Source organism: Corvus kubaryi, unplaced genomic scaffold (genome assembly GCF_017639235.1).
Source record: "Corvus kubaryi isolate FWS band 111438036 unplaced genomic scaffold, C.kubaryi_AGA036_p1.0 37397, whole genome shotgun sequence".
In the NCBI taxonomy this organism is placed as follows: domain Eukaryota; kingdom Metazoa; phylum Chordata; class Aves; order Passeriformes; family Corvidae; genus Corvus; species Corvus kubaryi.
The window spans coordinates 4,607,824-4,625,839 of NW_024581136.1; the positions used below are offsets into that span (position 1 = coordinate 4,607,824).

At 39.2% G+C, this 18,016-nt stretch overlaps 1 protein-coding gene across 16 annotated transcripts in view; it reads right to left on the reverse strand.

Annotated features, from left to right (window-relative positions):
* Positions 1-18,016, reverse strand: part of DOCK10 (dedicator of cytokinesis 10) — a 120,921-nt gene that overhangs the window by 37,943 nt on the left and 64,962 nt on the right. For 15 of the 16 annotated variants that reach the window (XM_042042006.1, XM_042042014.1, XM_042042009.1 and 12 more), the window contains exons 15-25: positions 13,160-13,282; positions 11,820-11,899; positions 10,539-10,726; positions 9,843-9,908; positions 8,890-8,982; positions 6,887-7,010; positions 6,614-6,735; positions 5,880-5,966; positions 5,236-5,328; positions 3,090-3,208; positions 283-352 (exon numbers count right to left, since the gene is read on the reverse strand). In XM_042042006.1, the coding sequence (XP_041897940.1) occupies positions 283-352; positions 3,090-3,208; positions 5,236-5,328; positions 5,880-5,966; positions 6,614-6,735; positions 6,887-7,010; positions 8,890-8,982; positions 9,843-9,908; positions 10,539-10,726; positions 11,820-11,899; positions 13,160-13,282 (1,165 nt within the window). The remainder of the gene's footprint in view (positions 1-282; positions 353-3,089; positions 3,209-5,235; positions 5,329-5,879; positions 5,967-6,613; positions 6,736-6,886; positions 7,011-8,889; positions 8,983-9,842; positions 9,909-10,538; positions 10,727-11,819; positions 11,900-13,159; positions 13,283-18,016) is intronic. The other variant, XM_042042007.1, reaches the window with a different exon arrangement.

The window sequence follows — 18,016 nt, forward strand, 5'->3', positions numbered from 1 at the left end:
CTCAAATTTCTCCCTCCTGTGCTTGCTCAACTTGGTGTTTTATGGAAAAGAAGCTGCAGCAGCAGCAGCAGAGACCCAAGCAGCTGCTTGTCCTCAACAGAAGATTTTAAAAGTTTCTTAACCAGAGCCTCCCAGTCACCAGTGGCAGAAAATTATGATGCAAATGCAGAAAAAGCTACAAACAAGTACAACTAAGAGTAAACAGGAAAAAAAAAAAACCCACAAAACCACCAAACCCAATCCATCCCTCCCAAAATATTAACATTCCAACAGCGGCCATACTGTCACGTAAGAATTGATGCAGTTGTCTAGTTGTTCTTCGTGGCACTTGGCAACGATGTTGGTAAGAACTCTGCAAGATAAAACAACAACAAAAACTGAGCTATTTTGTGTCATAAGGCAGAGAAAGTATACCTGATACTCACATTGTCCTGTTCTTGTAAGCTCATGTAAAACAATGCATGAGGGATGTGATCCAAATGATGAATAATACGTGCAAAAGCTGTCCACTGGGAAAAACTGTCATTCCTTGGATGTTCCACTTGCTTGCATTGTGCTGTTATATATGTATTTGCTTAACAAAACGCACCCAGTGTTAAGGATAATAACTGTACTGTCATCACAACAAGAGAAAATAATAACTAACTGAACTTTATAGAGACCTTGGATACTTAGGGATAACAAAAATTAGAATACTTTAATGAAATAGAGAGGCAAGAGCACCTTTTTCCAGGAATGCTACCTGCTAAGTTCTCTCAGGTCTTTGTAATTTTGTAAATCTCCTGACACTTTGCTTTTGCTGGCACTGTTCATCAAAGACAAGCACAAGCCTGGGCTGAAGCCTGAGCAGGTCCCTCTGCAGCACTGTCTGCTCATATCCTTGGACTCAGCCCCAGCACTCAGGCTGAGCACAGCACCCTCAGTACTGCACAGCAGGGAGAGGCTGGACACTTGGAGAGACCACAGATGCTTTGAGCATGTGCAAATCAGCTTGGGGAGCAGCAACAAGGAAGAAAATCGCCTGGATCACACCAGCACTCACTCTCAAAACCTGAGCTCCTACTGACAGCAGGAAAGGCACTACGCGAAGCTGAGAATTTCAGCAAAGCTTTCTCTTCAGTTTGTACTTTCTTTGAGATCATCCTGTTCCATAAAACACAAGTCTGGGCAAGAAGTCTTCAACTTGGCCATATTCTTTTGATTATTGGGAGTTCATTTTTTCAGAATACTTAATATAGAAAAGACTCTGCAATTTTATAATCTTATTTTTACGTTAAAGAATTCAGGGATAGGCATAGTAACAGTATGACTAAAATAGATTAATAAGATGCCTGACTGTGGTCCACATGTGAGTACTCCTTTTGACTAGCTTGGTGATATGAGTGACTTCTGGCAATTCTTATTATTGGATCCAAAAGCTTTGTAATTCACTTAAGTGTTTTTAATAATCTCATTTCTTGCTGTTAGTAGAAGTAAAACTTGCAGCAAAACACAAAGTCTATGTCAGAATTAGTTGTGCCTATTCCGACCTTTTTACCTTTATTCTGATCTGAAACTGAAATGAGTTCTGACAAAAATGTGACAGAGACATGATGACACTGGGCCCCCAGACAAGTAAATAACCACAAGTATAAAAGGAATGTTTTTCTAACATAAGCCAATCCATGCTCCCATTCTGTTGTTGTTGCTTTTAATAAGTTCAACACAAGCTGCTTCAAGCTATTCAGAACAAAACACAGTGCGTATATATAGGACACGTCAATGAATGACATGCAGCAGACATGCATATTCCCATTGGCATCAGCTCTACCAGCACAAAAGACACCACACATGCAAGAAAAACACTGAGAATCCTTTTTTTTTTTTTTTTTTTAGCCAGGTGAGTGTATAGTGAAAACCTGAAGCATGAAAAAAAAATAACATCCTTCTACCTTTCCATCTAATCATTAAACATTTTAAACAGCTGCTTCTTCTACAGCATTTTTCCAGTCAGTTAACTGATGCTGAAATTCTACCCTGGGACACAATTCTTCATTCTCTCTAGACTTAACATCAGTTGATTTGCTGGCCACAAAGGTGTCCCCAACAAAGGTCTGCTGCCTCTCCCCCTTTGAAAACAGTGTGCAATGATTAAATCACACACACTTCTGAGGAAAGGTTCTTTTAATCCTAGTACCTAGCTGTGGTAAAACTGGACTTTGCCCTGAAAAATGCCATGATCCTTTGATAAAGCATGTTGAAACTCTAGCCTTCCAAGGCTAAGACAGGGAACTCTGCTTCCTCGTTCCTTTAAGTTTCCCTAACTAATCATTCTTCAGGAACTAATTCTGAAGCACAATGTGTGGAAGGAAAGAAAGAATATTGACAGCAGATTAGTCTAACAGGGTTGCAGAGGACAGTTGTAATTTTTTCCTACTAGTAGTATTGTAGTCCTCATGTTTAGCTGCTGGAGGAAGTACAACAAAAACAATACTATGGCCAAAAGTAAATGCAACACAACTTTCTGCCCTCCTACAGAGACCAATAATAATAATAATCTTGCCAGTATTTTTTTCCTGCTGCCCTGATTAACAGCATCAATAAAGACAACTTCATTATGTGAGGGGTGAGAGACTCAGCAAATCATTGCAGTTGTTTTCCTGCTCTCTGCAAAATGCTTCCATTGCTTTTCAGTTATTGCTGATAGATTCTAATTAAAAAATGCCCCTGAACGGTGTGACTTGGTTGTTTGACTCTGCACTGGATGCAGCAAGATGCTGAGCTCTTCCTATGCTGAACTCCATATCCTCAGAACCACACACAAACCAAAGACGAAAAACAGTTTTGTCAGGAAGCTCTTAGCTGGTCAGGAATGAGACCTTTCCCTAGGATTGCCTCAAGGCAGAAAAACATGTCCACCATGGTCAACGATTTCCAGCTACATGATACCAATGCTCTTCCATGTGTTATTTGCACAGCCCAGTGCCGAGGGGGATACAGCATTCTCACCTACTGCAGTCTAAATGTCATAGAGCAGCTATAACTGGACTAACATCTGCATTTGCACTCCTGAGTGAATTCTGTACATCATACAAGAATTATCCAGATACCTGGTCACAGCCGTTGTAACTTCATCATCACTGTTTTGCACCAAAACCCAGAAGAGTTGATTCAGGACTACAGGAAGAAAATTCATAATGACATGGATCTTCTCAATCTTCAACAAATTCTGTAAGGCAGGTAAGAAAGAAAACGAGAGACTTTCAATACAAGCAATGAAAGCTGACAGCTGCCATGCGGCTTTCCTGCTTCAGCAGGTAAAATGCGATGCAGCCACTGGTGTAACAGCAGGAGGAAAACAGGTCAACTAAGTAGAGAACTGGTTCCCCATGGAGTTTGTTTTAAATATGAGCATCAACACAACTGTAGATAACTGTCCAAATTTCAGAATTCCAGTATTTTGTTCTACACTGATTTAAGGGGGGAAAAAAAAAAAAGAGAGAAACCCAAACCAATTTCCTATTTCACTAAGGATACTATTTAAGGGCAATAAAAGAAGTCAACTACTATTTTCAAAGCATGCATTTCCTAGTATTTTTACAAAAACTCTTTCTTTTTTCTATACAGAGATCTGATAAACTCAACTTGTTGTGGCTAAAACATGTTTGTTAAAAGCAAAGTGGTAAAAAGAAGTATTAACACACTAACCTGACTGGACTCTCATTTTATTATCTTCTCTAATCAAGAAGGATACTGAGTTTTTAATAAAAAACAAACAAACTCCTTTGAATTTCTCCTAGGTTTTAATTTCAGTTATTTCCAATTCATTCCAGAACTTCTAACAAAGTACTAGCAATTTGTAAATGAAAGCAAAATACCCTGGGGAAGATTACTTAGTCTCGGGTTATACTGCATAGGTGATTTCTTGTTGCATACAACATTGTTTTCTAATAAATTCACTGGAATATTTTTAAAAGGTAAACTACAAACAGCAGATAAAGAACAGTGCAGTTCTGGTGGTTTAGATGACCAACTTACTGTCTAGAAAGTTGTAAAGCTTTTACGGATTCCTAAACTTTGCCCATAATGCTCAATGGCTTTCCAAAAATTAATTAAGGACTCCATTCCTTAGAGGTATAACCTTTAAATAACACTGATGCTTTGATTTGTGAACACACTCCTTAATAACTTCTTTAAATCAAGACAGTATTTGCAAACAAAGCCACTCCTTCCAGCTCTGCAGGTAGACCTGCATCTACCAACAAAAGTAGTGGCCATCCTTACAGATTTGTCCAGAGAACTACCATGATTTATTGAAACTTATTCTTTGCTTATTAAAGCAAAAATATCTTCCCAAGCAGCTTGTATCTGATTAAGGTACACTCATACAGGAAAACATCAACAGTGAAGGAAAGGAGGAAAGCACCTACATGATGGTAACATCTAAACCCCCAAACACCTGCTGGATTTTACAGACTGCTAAAAGGAAACACAATAAATGTCATATGCATGGTGTTTCAGTCACAGTCCAGAGACGGAACAGAGTCACATCTACCTTCAGTTTTCTTGCTTATCTGTCTGTTAATGTTCCACAAGCATAGTGCACAGCAAGTACTCTGAATTTCAGCACTCATGAACAGGTAAAGAATTAGGGCCTTACATTTACCTGCTGCTCTTCTAATTTGCTTGTCATACTCCTCCCTTCTCACAGTTTTTGACCTCTACTGAATACAGGCACATTTGATACAGCTCTTGCTTATTCATTTCATCTTTGCAGAAGATGTTCTTTCTGGTTTCAGAACTTGACAGGCAACAAGCACCCTTGATTTATACACCCCAAATACCCTGAGCAGCCCTTTGAATAGCATCCAGGTTTTTAGAGCAGGTAAGGATAGAAGTTATTTAAGGCAAGAGAGGATTAGCAGGAATATTGCAGCTCTACAGGCTACAACTCTCTTCCCCAGACATTACTGGAGCAACACTGCATTATCCCCTAACGGGATCTGAGCTTTGGCACAGGCTGGATTAGCAGAGCTGCTGGGGCAAATGCAGCCCTGCTCTAAATGAGAAGGGATGGGAGGCAGCTGTGTGACCAGCAGTACATCTGTCCCATCAAGTCCATCTGACTGGAGCTGTCACAGACCCTCTGCCTCCTGGTAAACTTGGGCCATGGTTAGAACTCTGCAGTGGGGGATGAGTTGAGAGAAAGCCCTAAATGCAACTATATAGTGCAACCCATGATGCAGCTTACTTTACCTTACAAGAATTGATAAATTTTGAGGTAGGAGGCTGAGATAGATCCTGTTCCCTTTCCTGGCACTGACGGAAAAAGTTATTCAGGTATGGATCCTAAAATAGGAAACATTCACATTAATGTATATTATAGATGACTAGAATTCAGTTACAGCAAATACTGGTTACAGCAATCACCTGTGACACCCATGAACACACTTGGTCCCCACCATCTTATACTGAGTCACAGAAAGAAAATCAATTTATTTAGTCCAATCCATTGGCCAGCACAGCTTGCTAAATTCCAGGTGCTTTGACTAATCTTTTTTCAGTGTTGTGAATAATTATTTTTTCCCTCACAATCTAAGGCATTTCAAAGGCCAGATTTTTTTTCTTCCTGGTGCTTACAATTTATTTTCTTGCTGTTTAAATTGATATTCCACAATTTTTCTGTTGGTATAATCTTAAGCAATTTTTATTTTTCCTTGAACTGTGTATTTCATCCTTATAGTGTGTATTCCATCGCTGGCATCTTGCCATTCTGCACTGAAATAATCTTTAAATGTTATAGAAACAAATTCATACAAGATTTTAAACCCCCCTTCAGACATTCCCTGACACTTCCTGTGTGTAAGCAGGTCATAGAGCTAAGAGGAATGCTGGCTTACCTGAGTATTTACTGTTGATACAACAAAAGTAGAGACTTTGAAAAGTGGTTTCCCATTGTCTACCCATTTTATATCACTGCCAATCTGCTGTTAAAACAAAAACAATAAAAAAATATTTCCCCACCTACTTCCTACTTATTCAAGTTTGCATCAATTTTCAGTGCACAGCCTTGCACATGAGTGTGCATGAACCGCCCTGGCTGCTGTGCTTTCACATACACCATCACTGCAATACAAAGCCACTTTTCAGCACAAGACCAATGCTACCATTCAAGGGACCAGATCCTGCCCCACCCTGTCCTCATGACAATAGCAAAACAAACACAAGGAGGCAGAAATAATCCAAGCTGGACTGGATCAGCGGGAAAATATGATATCACACCACAAAACTGGAGAATGAATCATGACTGTGGAGCACATCAGCTGGAGAATGAATGTCATATGGCCTGAGTTTGTGAAAAGAGTTCTTTTTGACCACTCTGATACACATTTTGAGGAGTTACAACATTGTAGAATAAATAAAATACACTTTTTCCATATACACCTGTGAATCAGCAACATAGGACGCTCAGTCCAGTGCTGCATGTATTAGTTCCTATATTCAGTATTTCTAAACCAGAAACCCTATTTACCCTTTACACTCCCCAGCAAAATGCAAATGTCTGATCTCATGAAAAACACCTGCGAATGGATGCTCTGTGCCATTTGAGTAACATGGAAGTGTGAATGAATACCTTTGTACTCGATGGCTCCTGAAGGCTCAGGTAGTTGGGGGGAAGGCTGCTGGCCACTGGCACGTGGTGTTCCTGGGAAGCCAACTGGGCATCTTTCAACAAAGGAAGCCAGGCAAACCCCACTGTGCACAAGAACAAATAAATGGGACTCTTTGGAAAAAAGAGCTTCTAAAGTTCAAAGGAAGACAGTAACATCCAGCCAAAAACTTTGAAATCCTTATATGAATGTACATAATTTATATTTATAATTGAAAGTAATTCTACTACAGGTACCTGGTGTTTCCAGAGCCTCTTTCTTTTTGGCATTAGCTTTTGCATTTATGTCACAGGTAACATGATAAAATGAAAACAGAATGTGGTGTTTCTTATGGAGTTGAGTGGGAAGTTCAATTTTCACCTGAAATGTAAAATGTTACACCTCACTTTAGTTTAAAAATCAATTAAACCAGGCATCAGAGATGGGCTAAATGAGTGACATCTCTCTACACAGAGGTCTAACTATAGCCTGCCTTTACTGGGTAATGTTTGCCCCATGGTAATAAATGATCACTTAAGGAAATTGTTTATGATGATCATCTATCACTTAAAACAGCTTTTTTCCCACTTTGTTGTGTGGAGGAGTATTTCATTAATGATGAAAGAGTGTAAGATGAAAGAGGACAGAACTAAAGAGTGGTGGACTCTGCTTAGAAGTGATCACCTGCACTTTAGCAGCCATAAAATAGCCAGCCCCAAGCTCGTATTTTCAGGACGACCAAACTAAAAACTAAAATGACATCTCTGCTACTGCTTCATCATCATTTCATGGCAAAGACCAAGTAATAAAGGCTGACATGAAAATAAACTTTTATTTATGATTTCTGCTCAGTCTTAAATCCCGTATCATGCTACCCATGAATCCTACATACTGGTTTTCAGGTATTATTAACCTACTGGAATAAAACTACAAACTAATCTGAACACGTTACCATAAGAACTAATAAAAATGACCCTTTGCTCTTGTGAGCTGTGATGAAGTTTATCCAAGTTAATCCTATGCTAAAGTAAGGGTTAGAAATCATTGATAAATGCTTCCACTGTTAAATCAGCTTATGGGTAAGAACCTAATACCATAAACATAGATATAAAATGGGCACTCAGAGATGGAGATTAAGACAACTTTCACCTTAACATCCTACATTCTTTTACATTCTGCACTTGCTTTACCAGGGACATTTAGGACAGGTGCACGCACCTCTTCCAGCCAAATTGGCTATTAACATCTGAATTCAGCTCCTCATTCAAATTTAAAGTAATCTCCCCAAACCAAGTGGCTCACTAGCATCACATGAAGGATGCTTTCAGACATGTTAAACCCAAAACATATCTTGTAAAGGATTAGCAAGGAGTTCAGTATCTCTAAAAATTTAATGCTTTAAGTTCCACCTCAGTTCCTAAACAGGAATCTTAAAATTCATACTTCACACCTAGTTGTAGATTATCTACTGATCTTGCCTCTGCAATTTTATGAAAGCAAACTTTTACTGAAAAAAGGAAATTTCACTGACTAAGAGAACAGTTTGGAAAATGCTGGCTAAACACTCTATGCTGTTTGCCAGTCTTACCACTACACAAAAAGCAGTAGTGGAAATCCAGAACAGAGACTTGACATTCACAGGCCCTCAAACACACCAGTCACTGATAGGGTGAAATTCAGTTCACCTGCAGGAAGCCTGGGGAATCAATACTTGATGTTGGTGAAACATAAAGATGCATGTGCGACTAACATTTGGCAAAGGCCACCACATAAACTACTCTGTAGCTGCATCCTTAAAAGCACCAGCTAAATGCCTTGCTGCAGCCACCACACGTCACTGTACATTCTGTTCAGACCACTAGATCAACAAAAATGCCCCGATGCAGATCTTATATCTCAGAAAGGGATTTGTTCTGACACTTGGCTCCACACTTCATCATAATGTTTACTGTTTCCATTAAATTCAGAGATGCAGCTGGACCCTTAATGTTATCCAGACGTGCATTTTAGAGAGCTGGACTGTTCCTAATTAATTTTACAGCATCTTAACTGTGCTCAGAACATCTTACAAAAGGAACAATTCACTGAGTTGATTTAAGAAGAAAAAACAGAACGTGAGACAGCATGTCAATCAACATAGCACAGCCCCTTCCAGATACACAAGCCATTGCAACAGAAGCATTCTGTACAGATATTTTTCAGTCTCATTGGCAAACATGTGGGATTGGCAGACATTTAATGAAAGAAAAAGCACACTGACCTCATCATAGAAATCAGGATTCTGGGAATGATGTAGCACAGCAGTGTAAGCTGACGTTGCAAATAATGATCCACCTGGCTTCCCATAAATACACTGATAAAAGTAACATGTTTTCATTACATTGTGAAATTCTGCTGAAGACACTAGTATTGGTATATCTAATATGTATGTACATTTAAAACACTATCATGAAAGATTGATCATTACTTTATCAAATATTAAAAGAAATGTATTAAGTGCTCAAACCTGGATTTTTTTATACACACTTCCAGTAAAAGTCCATTGATTCTGTGAAAATTACCCTATGCTCAATTAAGCAATGCAGACTCCTTAGACTTGTTCCTTGCTCTTATCAATTTCAGAGTTTTCTGCAAAAAGCTTTACAAAATCTATTTCACTTTTATGCAGTTCAATGCACAATACAGTGCTCTTACTGACTTTCCAATGTTACAAAAGCTATCCCTGTTAACAATCTCTTTTCTGACAAGGTCCTGTCTGGGCACTCTTGATTACTGAGTAATGGCAATTTTATTTATTGCTGGGAAAACCAGACCACAACTGGACTATGCAACAGACCTTGGGCAACAGCACAGCTAAGAATTAAGTCTCAGGTCTTTCTAACTTTGTGCATCACTCTTGTCAACCAAGTGTCCGGAGCTCTATGAGAAATGTAGGATAAGTGGTAAATTCTAGAATAAGCAAGATGCACTGTAAAAAATGGTTCAGTTTTCTAATACTATCTTCCTTCCCCTCCACCAGTCAGAAAGCTAGCACTACAAAATGGAATCACTATGACTAGCTGGGTTCTAACAGAACCACAGTGCAAATGTAGAGGGATGGATGACAACACCCACTCTTTAATTGTTCTGGTTTAGTATCACCCTTATTCCTGGATTTTATAAGTAATGTCCTCAGAAATAGCATGCTCTGAATATACTCCTCTTGCAGCTCACCTTCAATGGCTTTGCTCCTTCTTCATCAGAGCTTTTAAACTCAATACACACTGTTATATTCCGTGCCTGGAGAGACAGGAGCATATTAAAGCTTAGATCAGAAATGGGGTACCCATAAAAACTCAGGCAAACTACAGAGCTGAAAGAAGGTCTTTTCAGAATCCAGGAGAAATGTGCAGATGGTGTATCAATATTTATAATGCCTGTAAATCACAGTGATATCACTAGAAATAAAAATTCCAAGAAAAACTGGCAAAATGCAAGGTAGGCCTCAAAATGACTGTGTAGAAGCAGATTATTAAGTGACAGGACTTACCTATATCTTATCCTTAATTAGTTTTCAACCACATGAAAACACAAGTGGTACTCAGGTTTCATTTAAGAACTACAAAAATTATCCAGATTAATTTTTATCTGCTCACATTATGTCATTACCATAAAGCCCTTCTGAAAATTGTGAAGAAGGTATTACCACATTCTCTCTCTTTGCACCACTAGTACAACTTAAAATTAACCCATAGATTCAACTCATTAAAATTGTACCAATATTTTATCATTGCAAATCCTGAAAAAGATGAAAAGCCAACTCAGTGACATCACCATTTTCCTCTCCTTTGTAAGTACTCCATTACTCCTAAAAGAGTTCATGCAATGTATGACTACCCCATGTTGGCCTGAATCAGTCACATACTGTACCTTGTTGAAGTGTTTTTGGCTGTCATACTTGAGGTGTTTTGGATAGATGTATATTTGGTTCTTGTACACTCTGTAAGGTCGAGAATATTTCGTTGATTCCTGCACGAATTCCTCAACTTCCACTGTAGGTTGATGCTCTTTTACATTATGGAATGGCTTGATTGGAATAAAGGATGAAGTTACACAGTCTTCAAAAGAAAAGGAAAGAGAGCCATCACATATTGTGTTTGTTTTTACAGTCTTACTATGAAGAGTAAGTAATATTGAGATGGAACATGCAAAATCCTGCCTTTATTTACAAAGAGATGCCTTAAATTTACATATTACCTCAGAACAGTGGCAATATGTCATCCTCAAATGGTTTTTCTCACTTGAGTTAAACTGGACAGCATTGGTAACCCCTTTTGACACAAACATAGTGTTTGGTGACATTTAATGCTGTAAGAGCCCCATTGGTATATGGACAATTTCTGCAGAAAGTACTGAGAGATACTGCTTCTAATCAATTTTACAGCTCAACAGCTTAAGTTTTTCTATTATCTAATAACATAATAAATAAAATGAAGAAATGAGCAGTGCAGAACTAGATCAAATACATGATGTAATTGGGATAACTGAAATCAGATCAAGAAACAGAAGATGAAAATAAGCACTCTGTCACCGAGACTGGGAGAGATTAAAACTGGACAGAGAATACTTTCTCTTCCTATGTCATTAAATCAGTGAGGCATTTAACTTTATGGGGAACTCAAGCTGAGAGGGGCCACCAACTTAGGGATGTCCAGAGCTACCAGAACTATTTCTGGGAAAAGCCATTGGACAGACCCTGCCTACAAATTCCTTCCTCAAATCATAGAATAATGCCCAGGAAAATACCAATATGGTGTGAGGAAGCTGAAAGAAGCTTGTGATCCCTCACATACACCGCAACAAATTTTACTTCCCTCTAACCTAGTACAAGAGGAAATTGCCAGCTTCAGAGCAATGCAGGTGCTCTGCAAGCCATGCAGGATGGGGAAAAGTGGCTCTAGGCCAGATACAGCAGTGTGGTTTCTTTCTCCTCTTTCACAGGCACTAAAAACTGGGGTGCATCTGGCCAGGTACAGGATGAAACAAAGACTGGCATAATTAAATGACAACAAACCAAAAACACTCCCCTGCATACATTTTCCTACACAATGGACACTTCTGTCAGAACTGTCTCGAGGCATGATTATGGATTGAAAGCCTATGACAATAGCCTATGTAATTAGAATAATTAATTTTCAAGTGGAATCATACTTGGATGTTCCAAAGGAACACAATCAACTGCAATGTCCAAACAGCCAGGTATAGTCTGTATTTTGCTAATCTTCTCCGCCCTGCAATGAGATAAATGAAAAAATTTTAGAAAATTAGAACAATAGAGATGATACCATCACAGGAATTAATCTAAAATGAAAAACAGACCCTGATTTAAGATATAAATATACATGAAACACATTTAAGATACACCTATTGCTATTAAACTCTAATCAAATATAACAGCAGAAATAAAATATGATTTGGTTTGTGGTCTCTTTTTTTTTTTCTTAGTCTCATTCCTGCCTTCTTTTTGCAAGCAATATTATTTTGTAGAAGACAAAGAAAGTGATGAAGCAAAATTTATGAGAATTAACTACCTACTTTTACTTTCTAAAATATTCCCTAAAAGGAATTCAATAAGCACTGGGATGAGAGGAGCTCACAGCATTGTGGCTTCTGCAAGTACCATGCTGAAAAGGGACCAAGACATATTCCTTGTGCCTAAGCAATTTGAATAGTGCCAAAACTATGATGCTAAATCTCTTTTGTCTAGAAGATGTTTTAGAGACACAAACACAGCAGTGGTGACACTAATGAATAGTCAGTAGAGTGTCCTGACCAGTAACAGCAAGATGGCACAAGAAGTTAAGGGCCTAATCCAAGCCCCATGGCTGACAGTCAATCTTTCTATGATTTTTTTTTTTTAATATAAATGGAAAAGAAATTATTTAGATGAATTCCTTTTTAGGCACATTTAGAGTAGAAGGGACAAGAAGAAATACACGGTTCAATTCTCATGTCACTTATCCAGTATAAACACAGACCCTGCTCTAGGATTAACCTGATTTATACCTGTGTGGAAGACTATTCAGCCAAAACTCTGTTCAGTAATTTCCAGACTGTAAAACACTTGGAGAAGGTTTTTACTTCTGATGTCCATTCTTCAGTTTGCCACGGAAACTCAAGCAAACAAAAGCAAGGAGCTGGGAAACCTATAAAAATGCTTTTTTTCTTTTTTCTCGTTTTTTTTTCCCCTGAGATAATGTTCTCTTTTTGAGTACTTCAACTGCATCTTTCCCTGATAAAAGCTGATTTAAGCAATCACTATTTTAGGTTATAATAACATTTATTTTAATGTGCCAAATGACGTTTCAATTTTCCTGGAAAGTCCAACCTCAAGCACTCTTTGGCAGGTAATAACCTAATGTGAAAAAACTAATGTAATAAAATTTAACATGGCCACTTTGGCACATTGTGTTAAATGAAGAAAAAAACCAGCAACCATTATTCTGCACAGCTTTATAAAGCTTCAAAGCAAATTAGAAACTTTTCCTTACCTTCTGTATTCTGCTATTAGTTTAATCAAATCTTCCATGGAAATCTTATTACTTTCTTGCCTGAATAAAGGTGAGAATCGGGAGTCTCTGTCAACATTTCCCTGATTATCTTTAAACACTGGCCTATAAAGAAGGAAAAATGGCATATTTATAAACACTCATCCATATATATATATATATATATATATATGTATGTATATATTTGAGCATTTGAAATTGTCTTGTAATCTTTTAACAAAGCTGTGATATGAATTCTTACAGAAATTCATGGCCTCTCTGCAGATTATCACCCTAGAAAGCATTGCCAAACTTTATGTTTGCAGGAGCAAAGCCAATTTCAGTTTATTCCATGTGAATCCCAGTCCTGCAAAGACCTCAGACCTGGTTTGAGTGAGAGCCTCTCACCCATCATGGACACGACTCCTCACTTCAACAAAGAGACTGATTCCTTATTTCAAGGAATCAGTTTGAAGAATTCTGTGCATCCATAGGTGGCTTCATCCATAGGTAATTTCATCCAAGAAGTTATTATCCAAGGAAAATCATTATAATTTTAAACAACAGAAATCATAGCAAGCTGTCAAATCTCAACCACCACCTCCTACCACATAAAGAAACACAGGTTAGAGACCTCAATGAGTGCTCCTGTGCATTAAATCTGTCCTGTGTCCTCCAGGAGCATGACACGAGCTCACTGTGGCTTAGCATTCCTCCACAAAACAAGTTTGGACAGCACCAACTAAATTTTTGATGAACCAGTTACAAAGTGCCCAACAAAATGGAAAAGAAGGATAACCATCTAAAACTGAGAACAATAAATATCAGCTGTTGTGTGCACAGGAAGACATTTCCAGACATTTCCATTCCTGCTCATTGACACTTGCAGGATTTAATTAAGACACTCCAGTGCCCTTTGTATATCCTCAAGGGTCACACATGCTGGCTGGACCAGATAACGTAACAGCCATCCAAATTAATCAACCTTGGATTCAACTGTAGTATGAAAATCGTTGCTTAACAAAAGTAAAATGTTCTTGACACTAAGTGCTGTTCTGTGAATCATTTGGCCAATCTTGCTTCCTTAATTTACTTCTCTGTTCCACTGCCAGTGAGAAGAAGAATTGATGCCAGGACAAATTGTTGCCAGATGCAAAATAACGGAGCAAACCTTTGGAAGAGGATCCCAAGAATAAGTATAAATGCATCGTATCTTAACTTAATTAACTGAGAGAAGCATCCCTATTTCAGTTCTTTGCAACTGTAATGATCAACTCTCTTCTACCAGATTTTTGCCTCCAGCTGTTGGAGGGAATAAGGTCCACACCAATACACCATGTCAAAAAGCTTACTAGGGAGAAACCAGACCTCATTTCTGGCAGCCACCACTTACTCTACAAATTCTATTAAACTGCTGTCAGAAAAAAGAAAAAGGAAAGAAAAAAGATTTAATAATTATTACAGTATTGGTGACACTATGATATTTCTTGGACTCAGCACTGCTTCCTCCTCCAGACTAACAGAGAGGACCAAAACATTGGGTGAGTGATTTCCGCTGTGCCACTGGGCTCTGCAATGTGATGCTGAGCAAAACCAGGCTCTGCTGGAAACTATTAACTGATTACAGTGCAGGCTCTGGCACCGAACAAACCCCTGCTCAGTGCAGCAGAGTGTAGGGGCACTCACCAAGGAAGGGCTGGGAATACAAGTGAAGAGGAAATGAAGCTGGAAATAGCTCACTCTGGGTCAGTGGTATTGAGCACTGCCTTTCAGGAGGCTCAGGAACACAGCATCATGATCCTCAAGGTCTCTTCAAACCCAAAAGCTTCCATGATTGCGCACTCCTCCCCTCTGGTTTGGAGTCAGAAGGGCTTTACAGAGTCGTCCTGCCTACAACCACTGCTCCAGAGTATCAGTGCTCCCTGGCTATCACACGCTCTACCTCTAGGACTGGTTCAGCAGCATATCCCCACTGAAATAATGCACCCAGGACAAAATTAAAGGCATGAAACTACTACAAAATGGAAATATTTTTCATCTCTCCAGCTTACACAAAGTACTCAATTTATATAAAGTTCTTAGAACCACATGAGTAGTTTAGATGTCCATTGAAAACAAGATAATCCTTCTAAAAAAGGTATGTTTTATGCACTGGGAAAACTGTACTAGTGTCTCCATTCCCCGCAATTATTAAAGCTGAAGAATTGCCAGAGCGGCAAGTATTGAATGTGTTACAGCTGCAGTCAAGTAACTGCAATTCCATGTTTTGCTAGATCCTTGCAGGCAGAACAAAAGTGCTCCTTGTCACAAGGAACATACGGAAGGCATTTGAGAATGACAACTGTCAGGTCAAAACAAGGAAATGCTTTAAAAACTTCTACAGTCCAGGGGTCCAATATTAGTCTAATACATTAACAATGCCTTAGTGCTGGGCACTTATTTACTGAGATGTTTTAATAAGAAACATTTCACAGAACTAAACTCCTGAAGAGATTCTGAAAGTGGTAATTTAGAGGTAAGCAAGTTAATAGATTACACTAAAGAAACTGTAACATCATCTCAGTACTTAAAGTGTTTGTATGATTCTGCTCTTCTGACACTGTTACCTGATTGTCCACAATCCTAAAAAAATTCTCTGAGCACAGAAAACCTACACATTGTTCATCATTTAACTTTGAAAAAAGTACTTTTGAAGTAGTGGTTTATGATTTGCAGGAAAATTGCTCACCTCCAGGGTTAGACATTCAGTGAAAGATCTGCAGCTACTGGAAATCGGTGCAGTCTCACTGCCTTCAGCTACCTCAACCTACAGCGGCTAAACCAAACCAGCAGCTGCACAAGCTGCTGAAAGAGTCAAATATTAGGTTCCAAAACATTATGTTTACAAGGGTGGAGAAGGTTTGAAGGAGTAAGAGTGTAAAAACTAATCTCTGTGAATGAAGTTTTTCGCCCCACATCTACAATATGTAGCTGAGGCAGATATTTGCAAACTTTGGCAGTTCTGGCAGGAATACGAGACTCTGACACACTGTAATTCTAACACATAGCGTAATTATACCTGCGAGAGCACACAGACACCAGATTTCCCAGCAGGAAATCAGGGAAGAACCCTGAGTCATGCTTCTGAGCAATGCTAACAAACTGGTGCCACAGGAGCTAATTAAGAGTTTCAGTCACATGTGCAATACTCAGCTGTCAAGAGTTTGGCTTGCTGAATGCATACGTAAAAATTGCACTGCGGCCATCTGTAACTGCTTTAAGGAGGGAAAATTTCCACACAAAAACAGGAGTGTGCTTAATGCCAGAATGAACTAACTGGAAAACACATTTCCAAACCCAGGGTCTTGCTATTTATCATAGCCAAACCATTTTTTCCCCCTGTAGCGCGATAGCCTCATGTGGAAACTTCTGTTTTCAAGCTGTGAAAACAGAAATAGATTTTATACTCCGCTTTTACCAAAGTCAGACCTGAGCAATGTTAATACACAAATAGATGTAAATGAGTGTGGAATTTATATTTTCTCAATGCCCCTCAGCCTGACAGGCATTTAGGGTGCTCTGTGCCTCACAGGGATAGAGGCCACAGCAAACTTCACTCATGCCTGTAAAGACTTCCCTTAGGCAGAGCAAGTGCAGAGCTGCAGCCACAGTTCTGGGCTGAGGCACACACTCCGTGATGCACTTGGGCAGTACAGCTGTGGAACACACAGCCCAGCAGCTGAGAACCAGGGGAGTGGGGCACAGCCCAAATCCTGCTCCTGCCCACTCCCTCTCACCACAAGGCAACAAGGGATTGACGCTTGGGGAATCCTATAAAAGGAAAACACACTTCTTTCAAAATGAGAAGAAAACCTTTCTGTATTTTATTTTTGGCAGGATTTGCTGAAGCTGTGGAAGAATGTTCTAGCCTTCTTTATACGCATGAGTGCCTGGCCAGACCCTAAACTAGTTAAAATCATCATGACACCTAAAGATAGCTACAGCAAGGGCTGAGTTGCAGAACGTTATCACTGATGGTACTGCCACAGAGCACAGGCAGGCAGACAGAGTTAATAGGAAGCTTCAGGTCAGTCTGGTGCCAAGCCTGCACCACCTGCCATTGCACAGTCTGTTACATGGTAAAAGTGTCTCTATCAACCCATCAATATGATTTTGATGGAAGGTCCTCCAGCTACACAGACATAGCAAATATTTATGAGCATCCTTGAGCTTGGAATGACAGATCAGAACACATTATCAGCCTTTCTCTTGAGCACTCACTTACCTCTCCTGTTCTTACTGGATATTGAGAAAGAAAGTACATAAATAAAAAATAAATGAACGCTTCAAATGGCCATACCTCACTGCATGTTTCCTTCTTTGCCATCTAAGCACCATATTCTAAAATCAGAGGCTTTCCTCTGCACATGTCATGGGAAACTGTGCCCTTCTGGAGCTCTGTGCTCCCCAGAAGAAGCACACACCACAGAGCTCTCTCATAACTACGGGCAATGCCACAACACGAATTTTTCACCCAGCACTTGCTCTTCCTTTTTCCCTACTGAGAGCTTTAGGCAGCTCTCCACCTGGCCTGCTGCTGTGAGAACAGAAGCCACAGAGAAGGAGGAATGTTTTCACTTGGCAATTGAAAGCTTTCCTTTTTATAGGGAATATAAAAATTTATATTCCCTGCTCTACACATGGCAGAAAGAAAGGAGAGCTGTCACAGGGACACACAGGAGGGTCTCCATTAGGAAGCTCTCTCATTCCAGGGCAGCAGTAAGTTGAAGAAATTAAACAACACTGAGAATGAAAAAAGGGAGACGACAGAGAAAGGAATTACATCAAAACTTCAAGGAAGAAAAAAAAGAAAAAAAAAAG